This window comes from Pelmatolapia mariae, linkage group LG20 (assembly GCF_036321145.2).
Source record: "Pelmatolapia mariae isolate MD_Pm_ZW linkage group LG20, Pm_UMD_F_2, whole genome shotgun sequence".
NCBI lineage: Eukaryota > Metazoa > Chordata > Actinopteri > Cichliformes > Cichlidae > Pelmatolapia > Pelmatolapia mariae.
Genome location: NC_086244.1, coordinates 28,794,619 through 28,809,247, shown reverse-complemented (window position 1 = coordinate 28,809,247; position 14,629 = coordinate 28,794,619). Strand labels below are relative to the sequence as shown.

Genomic DNA, 14,629 nt, shown 5'->3' with positions numbered 1-14,629 from the left:
GTTACTCACAGATATTGTAGCTTATAAATGTGTTTGTCTAATTGTGCAAACCTATTGTGCTATAGGTTTGAGTTTGAAGGATGCTTTGTGTATAACACAAAACTAATGAAAAATAATTAATAGTGATGTATACGCCTGCGAAAAAATGTTAACATGTCTGAGAAAACAGATGGCACACCTTTGACAGATTACCGCTACCGTACTGCTGTCAAAAATCACAGCCCAAATCAAACAGACACTTCCCAAGAAATCAAATCTAAAACATTATTTTATTTAAAGCGGGAAATCTCACATGGATTGCATGAAATTGCCAACAAAGCCTTTTTGACAAGATCGCTTCATCAAGCCTGCAGTGAGTAGTGAGAACATTTGTTGTGCTTTGACAACATTTGACACAGAGGAACATGAGCAAATCTGAATAAGTTACTTACTTAATAATAATAATATACTGATTACAAGGGGAGAAGATGTGCTGTAAGGGATGGACTGGCTGCTTAAAAAAAAAGGGGGGGGAGACTTTGGGATGAGATTAGAAGTAAGGCCTTTGAAACAAGACAGCCTGTTAAAGGCCTGCTGCTGCAGCACTGAGGATTTTCAACCTGGGCGAGTGCCATTTCTTTAATTTAACTTAATCAGGAAATGAATCCATCTAATGCAGTGCATAGGCCCAACCAGCACAATTATAACCTGCAGACTCAGGTCTTCATACAAATCAAAGCATATAATTCAGTGGAAAGCTGATACCTTCTTGTGAGTGATTAACATTAAACTGATAAACTGGCCTTACTGTGTCTTGTGTTAGTAAAAAACAAATAAAATAATCTGATTTCTTTACACTAGTTATATTAACCACCAACTAATCTTAATTGTATTTTTTTAATGCCAAAAATGACCATGTTAAAAATGATAAGCAGCTAATCCTAAAATTTGACAGGTGAAGTTAAACTGAATTTTTATTTGATCATCAAAAATCACTGAAAATTAATCAGAATAGTTTTTCACATGTGAAAGAGCAGAAAAGAAAACTGGAGGCCAAAATTGGAGACAGAGAAAGAAAAAGCACTTAAAGAACCGTAATCATAAATATATTCTATGATACCGAAAGTAGTGGATATCCTGCACCTCTCTCCCAAAGACCCCCTCAGTAATTTTATATTACATTTACAATTGTTTTGCTGCACTGCCACAAGTGCAAAGAGGAGGTCCACCACAGTTTTAACTGTGTAGTGATATATCTACTCAATACTGTCATATACATGTAACCAAATATACGTGAATTATGATGTGATTTTTCTTGAAGTGCTCCAGTGGAACACACCAGAAATCTCGATTGTGCCGGCACTCTGATTTTAGCCGTACATAAACCTGTAATGTCAAACTATCAAACTGAAAAAACCCCAAAAACCTTCCCATAATTTTAAGCAAAGTAAACAAACTTCAAGCATTTACTGGCTGGTGATTGTATACATGAAGTTTTTACGTCCTGGTCATAAAATAACTGCCCGCAGGAGCTGCCAAGATGCTCTCTGAGTTAAAAGGCTCAAAAGAGGTCACAGCAACAAGGAACAAAGTAGTTTCACGTTAAATCCATTTTTAACGGTCTGCAAAATAAAGCTCTTTAAAAAAAAAAAAAAAAAAAAAAGCACACTTCAAAAGGTAAAAGCAAGCCGAGCATAATTCAGTGAGTATCTGGCCCCATTATCACTGCAACAGACTGAAAAGAAACACACTCATTTTTAAGATGCCTAGAGAAATAAACAGTAGGGATGGTGCATCATTAACCACATTTAATGTGTCATTTAAATTCTGTGGTGCAGACTTATCAGGTAAAAGGTGAACAGAAAAGGAAAGCCATTTTTAAACCACTGCACACACATGCATATATTTAAAGATTAAGAGAAAAATGGACTAGTTATTCACCATCCTATTTTTAACACAAGCAAGTCTTTGTACTCAGTATAAATATTATATGCAGAGCTGGGCCATAAATACACAGACATATGAAACCAATCTTGCCCTTTTACGGTGTAATAAAGTCTTTTCAGGCAGCATTATCCCCCCGCCAATAACCATGAATACAAATAAGTTCACAAAACACAAAAAGATAGACACGGGAAAAATGAAAATGTACAAGAAGCCTCTGAGGGATGAATGTGTCAGAAGCTGGGGACAAACACACATATCAAGATATTATTACTAAATGTGCACAGATGGTGGGCCACTGGATGCACTTCCAGGCCGGCAACCACACAGCGCCATGCAATCCTGTTACACAGCAAATAAGGCCAATGTCATTTAATCCTATAATGGGATGCGTCTATTTCATTCAATGACAAGGTCGTGCAACGAGCGAGATATAAAGACATCAAAGAAACCTGGAGAAAACAAATTCCTGTCAAATTCTGATCGTGTACATGTAGAGGTCGGCATGGAGCTACTTTCATAGGGCTCCCTTATTCACAAGGGTGAGGGGGGGGGGCACCACAACAGGTAGAGTCACATGTTTGATTAGGCAGATTTTTAAGCCAGATGCCCTTCTTGATGCAATTCCAAAGGGACTTGTGTCTCTTCCCAGGATTGAAACCAGCATCTTTCAATTCTTAGATGATTTGTAAACCAATATACTATTTGTACAGAGGTGACCATGATACCACGACAAGACTAAAGCCTAGATTATACCCTGTTGTGGATATGGACAAGTACACATGGAGACCTGACAGCCGGGTAGTCATTCCTACACTTCTTTGAAGTCTGCTGCTTGGGCGCAAGCATAATTGGTTTATTGTAATGTAAATTATCTGTTCACTGGTCCCTCCAGATCCTCACCATTTGATGATGAAATTTACATCATAGGAACCAAAGCAGACCCTAGTGGACGCTGAAAGCATAGAATGGCACCAGTAAGCCCTCCACGTTGGTCACTTTGCATAACGGCACACCATTATCACACCGTCAGTTCCATTTATGTCCGCCATTAAAGCGCAGGTAGCTGCCACAGTATTCTCCTGAACGATAAGTGTCGCCACTCAGACAATACTGCCACACCAGTGCTGATATAACAGATGGACATGGTTTTCAGCGTGCGCCACCATGAGACAGGGTTAAGCTGTGAGCATAAAAGATGCTCAAATGACAGGAAGAACTGCAGAGATCGAGAACATTTTGGAGAGCAAAGTTGAAACACAGCTGACTGATGACACAGATGGACCAGGATCAAGTACTCGATTTGACTGTGTGCGCCAAGCTGTGCTGTGGCATGCCTTCAGCTAATCAGCTCTGTATCTCTGCCACCTGCACTGAGCTCTCATGAAGCAGAGAGGCATTTGAGGACTTGAAATGAAGACTTGTGTTTTCCTTGTCATGTATTTTCCTTTTCAGCATATTAAGTTTCAATTTTCATATATACTAAATCACGATCGGCAAGTACTGCAGCTAGATAGAGATCAAATCTGCTCAAAAGAAATAATGTAAACAATAGAAAACCTCAAAAATTACCCCAGTGCAACTCCACCACAGATTTCTTTCATGACCTCAAAAGAATGAGGTTACATGCTGTCCATTCACTTGGACACAAAGACAAAGTCCCCACTATGGTTGCCTTGCTCTTTTATAGAAGCCTAACCTATACAGTTTGGCCTATTAACCGTGATGAAATACTTCCTGCGAGAACGTTAGAGTCACAATAGGTCCTGGTAATCCTGAGATTCAATAGGCAGCCTTTACACTCATTCTCCATCTATGCCAGGACTGTGAATCCTCCTCCCCAACACCAACACTCTGTGGCAGCAACTCTGAGAGCCCACAACATATTTCCCCTAAGGGAAACACAAGGATAAAAATCTTAATCTTAATCTCAAACCACTTGCCAAAAGTTTTCACTTCACTGTATAATCCTCCCTAACAGTACAGATTAAACCAAACACAATGAAAACATGGCTCACTCGTCCTCACTCTAGAAGAACCAGAGAAAAATGCCACAGCCGTCCAGATTGTAGCTGCATGATAGCAGCAGATGATCAGTCTGTAATTATCAGATCAAGCCTCGTAATGCCTGGGAACCTCCGAGGACCTGTTGTGTAATGATGATGCTGCAGTCACACGTGAGGCCTGTGACATTCAGTGGAGGTCTGCTTCGTCGATTTTATATTTGACAGGCCGGCAGCCTGCAAGTCTTGAAATCTTGTTTGATTACATGCAAATGCAGAGCTATGGCCGGTCACACCAGAGCAACACTTATCCTTTGTGCAGCAACAATTCGAGCATTCATTCGTGCCTATCATATACATCCAAGTATATGGAAATTTTATTTATGATATACCACACACACACACACACACACACTACCAAATGTAGTGAATAATCAGCCTCATTCCACTGATTGATTAACCAGACTGAGAAATATAATAAAACTAGTAGAAAAAAAATTGGCCAATCAAAGGAATACAAGTGGCTGAATGGTCTACAAGCAGCGCGTGCAGAGAGTGTGTTGTCTGAGACTAAATAAAGCCTGTTGTTGCCAGGTTGATCACATTTGTCCCATTAGCTGCAGGAGTAGCTGCACTGAGAAAAGAAGGAGGGAGTGTGTGCACTGAGGCGATAGTCAGACCTTATGGGTTTTTCATGGAGAGTCTAGAAACTTCTGAACTGCTTTAAATAAACATTATTCTAACAGAAGAATATGCTGAATGCCCCAGCTATATCCCCTGCCTCAGCATATGAGGGCATATGCATTTTAACTATGTAAAATTATTCAATAATTTTGTGCTAGCCAGAAGAAAAGTTTGCCTCATAAACAGGTGTGCCTTCGTTGCAAATTAGATGACAACTTCAGGGATTTAAGGCAGCACAGTCAAACAGAAGCTGTGGCCAAACAGCTTAAGGTATGTGATGCTTGCAAATGTGAGCCAAGGAATGACTTGAATTATTTAGTCCATTTTTGTGGACCAGAAATAATCAAAGAATAATCTGCTCACGGTGTGAAAAAGCAGGCACACTTCTCTGTTTGTCTTGCCTCGCCTTAAAAGCTCTGGAGCTTGTTGACGTAAGCTACTTCCATCACAGACTGTGGACTGTTCACAGAACCCCGAAGACCCTTAAACGCAGCCCAGACTTCAGGCCCCCTTCACTCCTTAAACACCCGGCTCACACAGGAGAGCCTCTCAGTTTCCCTGCCAGGCAACAACATTTGTTTGTCCTCCGTGCAGTCACAACCGCCCAACAGAGTGAACACACCCCAGACTACGCGGTGTTCCTCTGAAGCGGGGGTGGGGAGCTGCGGGGCCTTGAACGCAACTCAATCACCTCTCTGTGCGAGCTGCACAAAAGGGGCCAGTGAGAGTGAAAACACAAGAGAAAAACAGACGAAACTAACCAGATGCTCGGGTGTAGCCGACCTGCGGCAGGTGATGTGCTCTCTGGTTACCTGCTTCTCAGGGAAACCAAATCTTAATGAGAACACGCCTAAATGTGAATAGCTGAGCGGGTTAATATCTTCGCCCGGCAGCAATGGTAGGAGGTAACAGCCAGATAAGCTGCTGAACTCAGTTAAACCCTGTTCGCTCTGGTTTTTATTACACTTTTATAGAAATAACACAATAGGATAATCATCACTGGCTATTACTTTAAGGCATTCTATACATTCGGTTTCACTTTTGACATTTTTATGAGGAAAGGGGATATTTTTATTACATTCTCTGCAGACCTGGATAGTTTATTGCAGTGTTAGTTTCAAATGCAGAAACAGATATGAAAAAAATGAAGAAAAAAAAACAGATTTAAGGAAGATTTAAGGGGGAAAATTAATGAAAAAGCACTTTCTCACGTTGTTATTTTTATATCTCACGCAAAAGTTAACAACCACAGGCTGACTTGACTCCAGACTCCTTTCTTGGTGGCCGACACAACTTCCCAGTATTCTGGCCGGCTTAATATTCACAACTGAATGACCCATTCTTGACAGTTCACTGACTCCTTTCAGCTCCTGAAGGCACCAATGAGAGGAAAGTCATCACAGACACAAATTGAGTCCAGTATTGTCGTGGCCTAAGTGGCAAACTACCAAATGGAAATGCTTAGCACTCTCGGGGGATTAACTCATACACACATTCTTCAGGGGCTTGAGGCGCAACTCCATGAACAGTGACTGCACTGTGACGTGATCAGTCGAGATCCCGACCCCCCCAACATCTAGCCAATAAAAGCCCTTTGTTCCTCTGAGAAATCTCTGAATAAATACTGAAAAATGTTAAGAGGTAACGAGTGTGACTGGAGCTTCCCTTCAGGGCAAGCAAACTGTTATTCAGGCCAAAAGAGGGCAACTTTTTTGTAATGCTTCTTGTGAGTCTCCACAGAAGAAACATTCAATATTAAATCCAGCTTGGACATGATGTTCGTTGATCTCAGTGAATACATTTTTAATGCAATCTGGTGTAGGCCATGACCCAGACGACCAGGTTTAATAATGATAAGCACCATCCGTCACCCTGTAGCCATTCACAATAAAATGTGTGACCCTTAAATTCTGTGCCAAGAAGAACAAAGTACGGTTTTCTTTTTCTTTTTTTTCCAGGGTCGTCACATTGTACCCATTTATATCCAAGGAAACTGTCCACCATTGCAGACTTTTCTCTAATATCTTTACCGTCCAATCTTCCTCAGATATTTGGCCGTTATTCCTTTTGGTTAGCGCTGCGAGTGGGTTCTGAATTCAGGGTTTAGGTGGATTCACTGCCTCTGGTTTCCTCCCACAGTCCAAAAACATGTTTGTTACTTACTTAAATTGGCTGTAGGAATGCCACAAACTGCTAACCCACCTGTCCAGGGTGTACCCAACCTCTTGCCCACTAGCCGTGTTAAATGTGCAAAATTTCTTCAATCTGATTAAAATTCATATTAGAGCTTCACTCTTTACATGGATCCTACATGAGGCTAGCCGATGAAGAGCATACACATACACATGAACCATTTGAACAAAAACAAAAAGGAAAAAAAAAGGAATTTTCACATGCACACAATTGTCTAACTTTCCAGAAATAGTAGAAGTAGTAATGGCTCTGATTTCCAATAAAAGGTTTGTCAGATACAGACCACTTTTGTTTCATTCTGTCTCTACCACTAGCTTCAACAAAGGCAGGATCTTCTAATTGGTGGGTTTACATGAAGCATTTTAATCATTGAGGCTTTTAATCCTTGCAAACATGGCTACCTTTACCTAAATACCTGAAGCAGATAACTTCCAATGTGTGGTGGGCATGATGTATTTAAAACTAACTACCTTTACACAATCTAAATATGTAATCATTTTTCCATGGCATGCATCCAAAACATTTTCGCAGCAAGTGGTGCACCAGTATAACAAAGAAACACTAAGCGTGCAAAGTTTCTGAAAACAAGGCAGTAATTGCACTGAAAGCATCCACCTTCCTGTAGCCCTGTGGAGCTGTTCCCACCTAGTTCAAACATGCTTTTCTGATGAAAGGATTAATGGGTGAATGGGAAATTAAGAATAAATGACAGAGCCAGTCACAATCAGGTTTGTATTTTTGTTATTCAAACAGTTTAAAGAAAAAAAGAAGGGATATGTGTTTCATATTGTTATCATGTTTCAGGAAAGCTACATGTCACATGTCGTCCCCCCCCCCCCCCCCCCCCGCGCGAGTTCTTTCTAGATGCTTCCTTCTTCAACAACTTAAAATAATGTTAAAGCAATCCATCTTTTATGCAACACACGTATCAGCTAATTGAGGCCTGACATATTCAAAGTGAGAGCTCAGTTTTAATTTCAGCGCTACATCACACTTTTGGATCTTAAGCTACTGCCATGGCATCTAACTAATATCACTGTATGCTAAGACCATGATAACGCCTCAATGCGCAACTCTGAGACAACTGCCTACAATACATCACAATATTTGCATAATTAAAGACAAAAAACAAAGCAAAAAGCAAGAGTGATGCATTAACTCACTGCACCGTGGTGTCAGTGTCTGTGCATATTTATTATAATTCGCATTCAGTTTCAAGAATGTGTGAAATTAAATGTGCGATTTGTCTTTTTTCCCCCTTAAATTTCTTTTTCACTGCAGCCTCGGTTCAGTTTACCATCAATCATTTGATAAGCACCACAAGGAGTCATAAAGCAGTGACTCTAGTAAGACAAACTATCAGGGGAAACTGTTTAGAGCCGCTGCTGCACGTTTTATTAAAAGATCGACATTTTCGCCCGATAATTGCATCTCGAGAGCAAACAGCGAGATATGACTTTATCAATATTTTGTCCCAACCCCATACTTACTGGCATACTTTCTAAGGAAAAACACAAGTCTCTGGACTGACTCTGAATAGCAGCATGCCACAGTGGTTCTCAAGCTGCATGGAAGAGGCAAACAATGCAGTCATTGTCAGCTGTGTGCATCCACATAGTTTCTGCTTGCCATAACACGGCAAGATAACATACGTCACGCAGATCACTGCTAGTTTGAAGGCTTGAAATGGGCTCCAATGAGACAGTCAGCAGCATGTAGAAAATGTAAGAGTATATATTTCCTTCAAGGTCAGCAAAGTCACAAATGGCAATCATCCATCACTTGGTGTCTGGGATGCTCTAATCCCTGGAATGAGGGGCCTTTTTATAAGCCTGGCAAGCAGTTTCAATCAATGCAGCATTTTTGCAATGAAGCTTTTGTTTAACCATGAAAAAGCATGAGATAAGTGATTAGATTACAAATGAAATTATTAGTAATTTGAGCAAAATGTTGACGTAATAACTAATTAAAGGTTGCCATAAGTCACCTCAGAGCTGAGCAAGACTTTTTTTTTTTTTTTTTTTTAATAAATAGTTTATTTACATTGTTTTAAATGTAACTGTTGATTGGTGATGGGCTTCTGCAGCTAATGCAGGGCTGGGAAGCTTTTTTGGGGAGGGGGGGGGGGGGGGGGGGGTCTCTAACTTGAAAAAGCCCCAGCAATGTGAGAAGGACGCATATGTTAACTCTGCACCCCACAAAGCAGGGCATCCGATTTGTTCAACTACAATTGCTTAATTCAATGATGAATGAAGGAACTTCCCAACAAGCCGGCCTCTCTTTTGTCTGACCCTGTGTGCACAGAACAAACTCATGCATCCCAGCAGACCTAATGTTTTGACTCTGGAGCATGGGAGACACACAGCCGCTGCTCACAGTATACAGAAAACTAAATAAATTACACGGGTGAGACCTCGGAAAAACAAGTGATGTGTCTGTTTAGCTCTTGACTTTAGTGGTACACACACCGGAATTTCCTCACCGGCAATATGATGGATCATATGATCATAGGTGGAGCCAAAAAGATAGTGTTTCAACACATCCTTAATGCGTTACAGCCGTGTTATCAGTCTGAGTTGTTGGTCAGAGTTTGCCAAATCACCTGATTGTGCCAAGCTTTTCACCTCAATCAGTTTCCATACTGCTAATATTTGCTAACACTGAGAGCAGGGAGCAAGAACCACTACCCAAGGACTATCTGGTTTCTTCATGTGCTGTGAGATGGCTGGTAATGAAAAAAAAAAAGCAATGAAAACATAAAGCTGTAGGGCAAAGTGCAAACAAACAAGCAAGTAATCTTTGGTTAATAAAAGATAAGCCAACATCAAGATGCCCAGTTCACAGGTATAGTCCCCTGATAAGCACAGGAAAGGCAGCAGGTGCACTTTGTACGTACGCACGCACGCACGCGCGCGCACACACACACACACACACACACTCTTTAGTAGATCATTAAAAGGCAGCCACACTGACACACTATCCAGGCCTAGGTGCTACAGGCCTTTTCTTTCTTTTGATGGATGGAAAAAGAAATGAAGTTACTGCTGTACAAGCGGTGCATTCCCAGCTGCTTAACCTGGAAACAAGGGAATTACGACTAGAATAATCCCCCCACCGCACCCCTTATTTGTGCAGACATTTTTTGAAATCTGTGTCTATTTCACCGCCTGTATTCTCATCACAATAACTGTCAAAGACAAAAGCACACCCTGGCTTCTGTAGCCTTGCCTGGGCATGCCGATATGGACGGTGATTAAGGCGCACCTGCCTCTACACACCCTGAAACAGGAAGCTCACGCTAGGGAGTGCGTCGATTGGGAGTTTAACGATGAAACACAGTGTGTAAATCACGCATCGACGGTGGTCAGATTGGAGCCGCTGTGGAGCAGGAGAGGTGGACCGCCCTGCAGCAAATGCCCACCGGTGACGTTGCACAAGAAGAGGACAGATGCACTTTCGGGTCTTGCATAGTTTCTGCACAAAAGTAGGCCCAGACCTACCGAGCGTGTGTGTGTGTTTCCCCCCACTTTAAGCCCGTGATCACACCACATACATTTTTTAAATCTACCGACGAAACAGGGACAGGGTGAAGAGGATCTGCAATGCGCAGCCAACCAAGCCACTCGATCCTGGTGCGAACACAACGTTGCCAAACCCCAAGTATTAAACCCACTAATGGAAAAATAAACCTGCGTGGTTTTAACAGCATGGACATAAAACAGACACACACACAAAAAAAAACTGGGTGGGTTGGGGGTAAAGAAACATATCACTACTAGCCCTAATCCAGATGTACTCAAACGTATTTAAAAACAAGATTAGTACAGGGAGTGCCAGCCACGGGCAATATTACAAAGCATGCAGCTGGTGAAGCGGATTTTTAATTCTAATAATACAAAACACAAAGATAAAAAAGGAGTATAAAGAAGTGACTAGATGCCAAAAATAGAATCGATGCGGATGACAGAAGGGGGTCATTCACAGCCTCGATATTATCTCATAAAGCGGCACACTTCTTGCACTAAGGAGGCAATGTTAAACAGGACAGGGAATAAGTGCAGTTGGACCATAATGGCTAATTTCCCTCTGCTTCAGACTGCACTGGACAAAGCATCGCGGGATGCACTTGTCCACCGGCGGGATACTTCGCCACATCCATCCGCTGCGGCTCCGGGGCTGGCAATCCCGGAGCAGGTTACTGGACAAGCATCCCCCCTCAGGACCGCACAGCCCCTGTCTGCTAACCGCTCTCTTTGTAACCTTCAGCGTCCTGGAGGGACTAAGTGGCTTCAGACAGCCGCAAACAAACAATAAAATGAAATAAAAGACTGTCTGCCTCTGACACTCACAAGACACAACGGGATCTAAATCCCAGCTTAGTTACCTTTAGCTGCCTCCACCGCACATAATAGTCCGAGGACCAGTCCGACTGCGGATGCAAATTGCTTGTTCCCTCGGAACCGCATCCCGACTTCGAGTTCAACCGCGGCGAAGTCAAAAACAGCCGTCTTCTTCTTCCTCTTCCCTTCGTCAGTCAGGCGGAGTGTTTGTCTTACAAGAAAAATTAAATCCAGGAGATGAGTGTGTCGGTTACCACGGTAGCTCTAAGATGGCCGTCGTCGTCGCCACCGCCGTTCTGCTATCCTCTTCAATCACCGCTTCTCTCGCAGTTTTGCAGCTCGAGGCGTTCAGGGACTGTCGGAAAAATTCCCAGACCTGTCCGGATGTACCAAAATACACACAGTCCTAAATCTTATGGGTGTGCGCCCGATGACACAGTTTGTGTATTAAGCAACCACCTAGTCACAATGTAAATACAAAAAGGAGGCGTGTATTGAGATTGTTTCACCTAATGTAATGTTAAATGTATCAAAACAGACTCGTATGTATCAAATGTATCAAGGAAGCTGGGATTCCCGATATTAAACTAAGAAGGAGAGCCTAAATAAAACGGTATTTAATTAACTTTATCGTATGAGAGCAAAACACAATATTATCTATTAGGAAAACCGCATCTGTCACAGCATCTGTCTAATTTTTAAATTTTGGGAGAAGTACCAAACCTGAAGTAAAATAAATGCTGCATTGTTACAGGGAAGATTACTTTAGTTATGTGTTAAAGTTTAGTTTAAATATTGAATCGAGTGTTCTGGGTGCCAATCAAATGTAAGGCTGTGTATAGGGAAAGGAAATATTAGTTTGTTTTATCAGTCTCCATAGCAGGTAAACACATTCATGTATGAGAAGTCAGCTACTGTTATGTTTTTTTCAATTCTTATCACACTTTGTTATAGTCCGCTATACGTTTTCTGCAAAAGACCCCTGCTATGCAAGTGCTCGACATGGCACCGGAATACATGGCACATCGTACATTTTAAATGCATCCACATTTAAGTATCAGAAAACATCCATATTAGGCCAGTTGCGTAAATAACCATAACTCACATGCACTAGGATCAAATGAATACTGTTAGATGTTTAATGAAGCCTACTGGGTTGCATTTTATCTGTTTTATTTATCTATTAATTTATTTTGTCTCTTCTTTCCATCTCTAGCCATTCTATGTCAGCTCTCCAAATATCCAAAATCTGAGCTTAAAATGAGAACCTGAAAGCAGCACGTGTCCAATGATGGTCAGTGACGTCAATACTGTTATTGTGGGAGCATGCAGCTAGTTTAGCACGGGCGGCTAAAGGTCCAGGGTCAGATGCTTTCCGGTGCTATGTGGGGATCTGTGGGGATAGCAGGCTCTAAGTGGCCGCCATAATTTAAAGTGCATGGCTGATTTGAACAGAGTACTTAACACATGAAACACAGGGGCCAACAAAGGGCAACTTGACAAATTTCCAGTTTACTTGCACATTTGTGTTTGACCCTTGGTCACTAGTTGCAGATCTCAGTTCCCTCAGTTATCTCAAAGGGTTCCACTGGACAGGACAGAGAACATTGCTGGCAGAGAGTAGATTAAACACATAAGTGCCCTATGCCTTAAGGCCCTGGATGGATAATCCAGACATGGTAAAATTGATAATTCAACAAAACGTCTGTACCAGAATGTGACAAAATGTGTGAAACTGTTTATGTGCGAAGCTTTAAAAGCTGTTTTTAATCCTTTAGTCCAGACAGGCAAGATGGGAATTGTAAATCAAAAGTACATCCATTTCACCCCGTCTCTATTCCACAGAGGGACATTCAGAAAGCTCACTCTCTGTGAAAGAGGCTCGTATGGCATATTGATCATTTATGAGTTAACTACAGTCTTCACCCTGCGGAACAACCACACGGCGGTGCGCATAGCAATGTGAGAATAGCAATTCCTTGAATTGCAAATGTGGGTGGGGACTGCTATCTAATCAACACCCTCAGATATAGATAGCACCCCTAAGGAGAGGAGGATGCGAAGCAATCAAAGAATTACTTCAGATGCGTCTGCATCGCTAAATTTGCATCACACTGAGAACTTTGCTACGGCTGCAGCTCATGCAAATTCAGACACATGTAGCTTCAATTATTTTACTTGGGAAATCAGAAAGAAAAGGTCAGCAGCCCATGATGCAAACTCTCGCTGTGAAGCAAGGAATCTTGTTACATATCTGTTGATTTTTACTTGAAAAACTGTCCCAAACAAATCATATATAGATGTTGGAAGGATAGAGGCCCACCATTAGACCTCAGCAAAGCCGCACTGGCTACAGTATATTCACAGGGAAACAGCAGATAATGGGCATAGTTGTGTGAGGCCACAATTAACTGATGGGTCCATAAACAGGAACATCAGGGCCACCGCCGCAGAACTGAAGCACAATGCCTGTTTGTTTCCAGTTTGGCAACACATGAAGTGAATGAGAGAAAGTGGACACCCAGCACCACACACACACACACACACACACATGCACGCACACAAGGCTTCTCTCACAGATCCCCGGCACTCTGAAAGAAAGACAGAGTGGCCATTATCATTTCTTTAGGATACAATGACAGCCAATAGGAGGGCTTAGTGAATAGGTGTGAGACAACAACAAAAGCTCAGGTAGGTGCAACTTCCTCAGGAGCATTTTACCCACTGTGAGAGAAACACTGTGCTCTTCAGGGGTTTTCACAACTGCTGATAGTTTAATTTCTGCTACGAATGCATTCTTACTAAGAGTAACTTAGTAGTCTGTATAATTTGGAGCAGAGGTTTGGCTCCATAAGCAGAGCTTTCTCACCGTACCTGTCAGCCTCACTAATATCCACATATGAGTGTTGGTAGGTAACGGATTTTTTGCTTAGTCCAAGCAGTTTTTTAGGGAAAAAACTTTCAGTTTGCATTTTACAGGTTTCAGGATATCTGTCCTTTGTTATTTCTAAACAATGAAGGTGAGTCAAGCTATGGCAATGAAGATGAGCATTAAAAATAAAAACAGTGACTCAACAGTGACTTCGGGTTATTTGCAAGAAATCAGTGTAAGTCAACAGAGAACTCACGAGTGATGATTGTGATGAAGTATATTATGGGGCAGCAGGGGTGTGTTGGGCAAATTTGCCTGCATGCAGACTGACCCACCCCCCACCCATCACCACCGCAGTCTAAAGATATGCATGTCGGGTTAAAGTAGCCGTAGGTGTGAATGGTTGTCTGTCTCTTTGTGTACCCTGACTTTTACCCTATGAGAGCTGGAATGTGCTCCAGCCCAACCGCCACCTTGATTTGGATAAGAGGGAGAAAATGAATGACTGGAATATGATAGATCAACAAAGGGAAGCTGCAATAACATATGACATTTTGGATTTTGTACAGTGTTGTGCAAAAGTCTTGAGCCACCCTTCATTGCTTTAAATGTTG

General features: G+C 41.9%; 1 protein-coding gene across 4 annotated transcripts in view; it reads right to left on the bottom strand.

Annotated features, from left to right (window-relative positions):
- clstn1 (calsyntenin 1) overlaps window positions 1-11,466 on the bottom strand; it is a 37,460-nt gene extending 25,994 nt beyond the window's left edge. For 2 of the 4 annotated variants that reach the window (XM_063465471.1, XM_063465470.1), the window contains exon 1: window positions 11,188-11,465. In XM_063465471.1, coding sequence (XP_063321541.1) covers window positions 11,188-11,269 — 82 coding nt within the window. In that variant the 5' untranslated portion in view covers window positions 11,270-11,465. Of the gene's footprint in view, window positions 1-11,187 lie in introns of all 4 variants that reach the window. The other 2 variants (XM_063465469.1, XM_063465472.1) reach the window with 2 other exon arrangements.
- Between the last annotated feature and the right edge of the window lie 3,163 nt (window positions 11,467-14,629).